The following is a 2,500-nucleotide window of genomic DNA, read 5'->3' as shown; positions in this document are numbered from 1 at the left end:
GATGGGCACCACGGAACACCAATTGGACATGCCGGAAACAGAGCGACTGGAGAACGAGCTTGGCGAAACAGCATCCCTCAACTAAATTTCTTTCACGCATTACCACAAACAATCCCTCACAAAAGACGAATGAAGTTCTTAGCAGTCGCCATCTATATGCACGATGCTGTAATTAAAGGGTAATACTACACCCACTAAACAATGCGAGTGAAACTAGTGTCAGCGCAAGAAGCTGTCCGCTGACTCTACGTTTAAGTCGAGATACACATACAATCAGTTGAAATGTGCTAGGGTTACAATGGCACTAGGAAAGGTAGAACAGTATGCTTTTTCCTTTCTTGTCATCCACGTAAAATTACACAATATAAGATACATATCTCAAGAAATACTTTTTAATTTGCATATTTTCTCACAGACACATGCCTGCAGTCTGGATGGCAACGCTAGTGTGCCTCTTGGCAGGGATGGCACCCTTGGCCCAGGCCATCCAAGTCACAGGTAAGTATCCATCCAATATTTTTGCATGTTCCTCCAGTGACCTTTCTTGGCATGACTTGTACGTATGTTGATTTCAAACTTTGATATGATGCAACGTTTGCTTTACTAATGCATATTTAATACACCTTAAATTTCTTGATATTTTTATTGTACTTGAGCATGTACTATCACTCCAACAATGAGTGCGTCATAGTATCAGTCTTTTGTCATGTGTAAATGTGCTACTGCTATGCATAATAATATTCCCGATCGAAGGATAGGCACATTTTTTTTTCATTAATGAATTGACCATTAATGTTGTGCAAAACAACAATACATATGTATTTCGTATTGTACATACTACTATAACTTAAGACTTTTATATTATTCATAATGTGTGATATGTGAATTCTGATAACTTAAAAATTATGTAACGTACATTCATCTTTTCAATTCCCTAAGAGTTCCTGATATTCTCAGTTTTTATCTATTTTACAGAATGCAGCCTTCCAGCTTCAGGCGTTTTTGTGTCCATTAGTTCAGAGTTGGAAGTGGTTGGCAACAAAAGTCTAAGATACCTAGTAATCAACTGGTTTGGTATAAGCCCTCAACAAGGGGATTATTTGGAATTGGTGCACACTAGCACTGGAGAAGTCCTTACGAAGCTGACTGAATCAGATCTTAATGGACCTGATGGATGGTTCATATCCAATACTACGTGGGACGGATCTCTCATCCCAAACAATCTCCAGGATTTAACAGAGTCGTGTCTCCCATACAAGGCAAACTATGTGCATGACAACAATTTTCTGTACTCATCATGCTTGATGATCCAACCTCATTGGATGCAAACACTGAAAATGGATCTGTGGGATACTCGTCTCACAAAGGTGGTCATTCCAGGGACTCATGATGCAGGAGCAACAGCACACTTTACTTCGACTGGCGCTGAAAATGTGGTGGGTCGCTGGACTTTCACGCAAGACGAGAGTTTTTGGCAACAACTGGTGATGGGAGTTCGTTATTTAGATATGAGAATTAGTTACTACAATAATACAAAGGAGAAATTTTACGTTAATCATGGAGAAATCATCATCGCTCCTCTCCGAAAATATATTTATGATGTTGTGAACTTCATGAACCAAACAGAAGAGATACTTATCTTTGACATTCATTCTTTAGAACGTGGTTTCAGTGGTTACCCTGAACGTCAACACGAGTTGATAGCACTAATAGAGTATAATTTTGGGTTATGGATGACGCCTAGAGCTCTAGAGCCCAATCCTACAATGAGTGAGCTGTGGAAAAATGGTTACAGGTTGATAGTGACATATCCATCCAGTGAAATTTCCAGTTCTCAGTTTCTGTGGCATCCCGTGCACCATCTCTGGGGAAATGTCAACAATCTTGAGGATCTGGAAGCGTATTTATACACTGGTATTCCACAGCAAATGAATCGGGGCTCCCTTTGGTCAGCTATGGCGGAATTCACACCTTCTGCCACGGACGTTGTCTTGAACAAATGGAAAGGTCTTCGTGGAGCTGCTAAGATAACTAACTTCCCTGTTACCAATTGGTTCCGTCAAGACTGGTGGGACCAAGTGAATATAATTGCCATGGATTTTCTTCCACTATCAGATATTGCTTTCGTGGCAGTGGAAGCCAACAAACTGCGGAAACTTTGCCCTGAAGGGAAAAAGAGTGTATCGCGCCAGGCTAAACGGTGGTCATCATCCATCAATACTAGTGCAATGAAGAACAGCAAAAATAAAGTAGAGGATTCAAGTAAGTGTATGAAGTGCCATTGACATTTTAATATTGTAAACATAAATGGATGACATTTGACTAATTAAATACAATGAACATTCCATTTTCACGACAGGCGTTGCACGTGTGTGGCTGTGGGTATCAGCACTCGCCTCTACTTCTTCCGACAGTGAAGTGACGCAACGACGATTAGAAATCAATTGGGAGGTGAATGAAGTGTTGGTGGGAGACTGGGTGGGCATCTTTGACCGTGATC

General features: G+C 40.7%; 1 protein-coding gene across 1 annotated transcript in view; it reads left to right on the top strand.

The window, feature by feature from the left end:
* LOC123504394 overlaps window positions 1-2,500 on the top strand; it is a 36,440-nt gene that overhangs the window by 18,874 nt on the left and 15,066 nt on the right. The window contains exons 2-3 of the mRNA XM_045254853.1: window positions 416-498; window positions 976-2,262. Coding sequence (XP_045110788.1) covers window positions 416-498; window positions 976-2,262 — 1,370 coding nt within the window. The remainder of the gene's footprint in view (window positions 1-415; window positions 499-975; window positions 2,263-2,500) is intronic.

This window comes from Portunus trituberculatus, chromosome 16, assembly GCF_017591435.1.
Source record: "Portunus trituberculatus isolate SZX2019 chromosome 16, ASM1759143v1, whole genome shotgun sequence".
NCBI classification, from domain to species: domain Eukaryota; kingdom Metazoa; phylum Arthropoda; class Malacostraca; order Decapoda; family Portunidae; genus Portunus; species Portunus trituberculatus.
The sequence above is the reverse complement of the archived record's forward strand: the minus strand, read 5'-3'. Positions and strand labels throughout refer to the sequence as shown.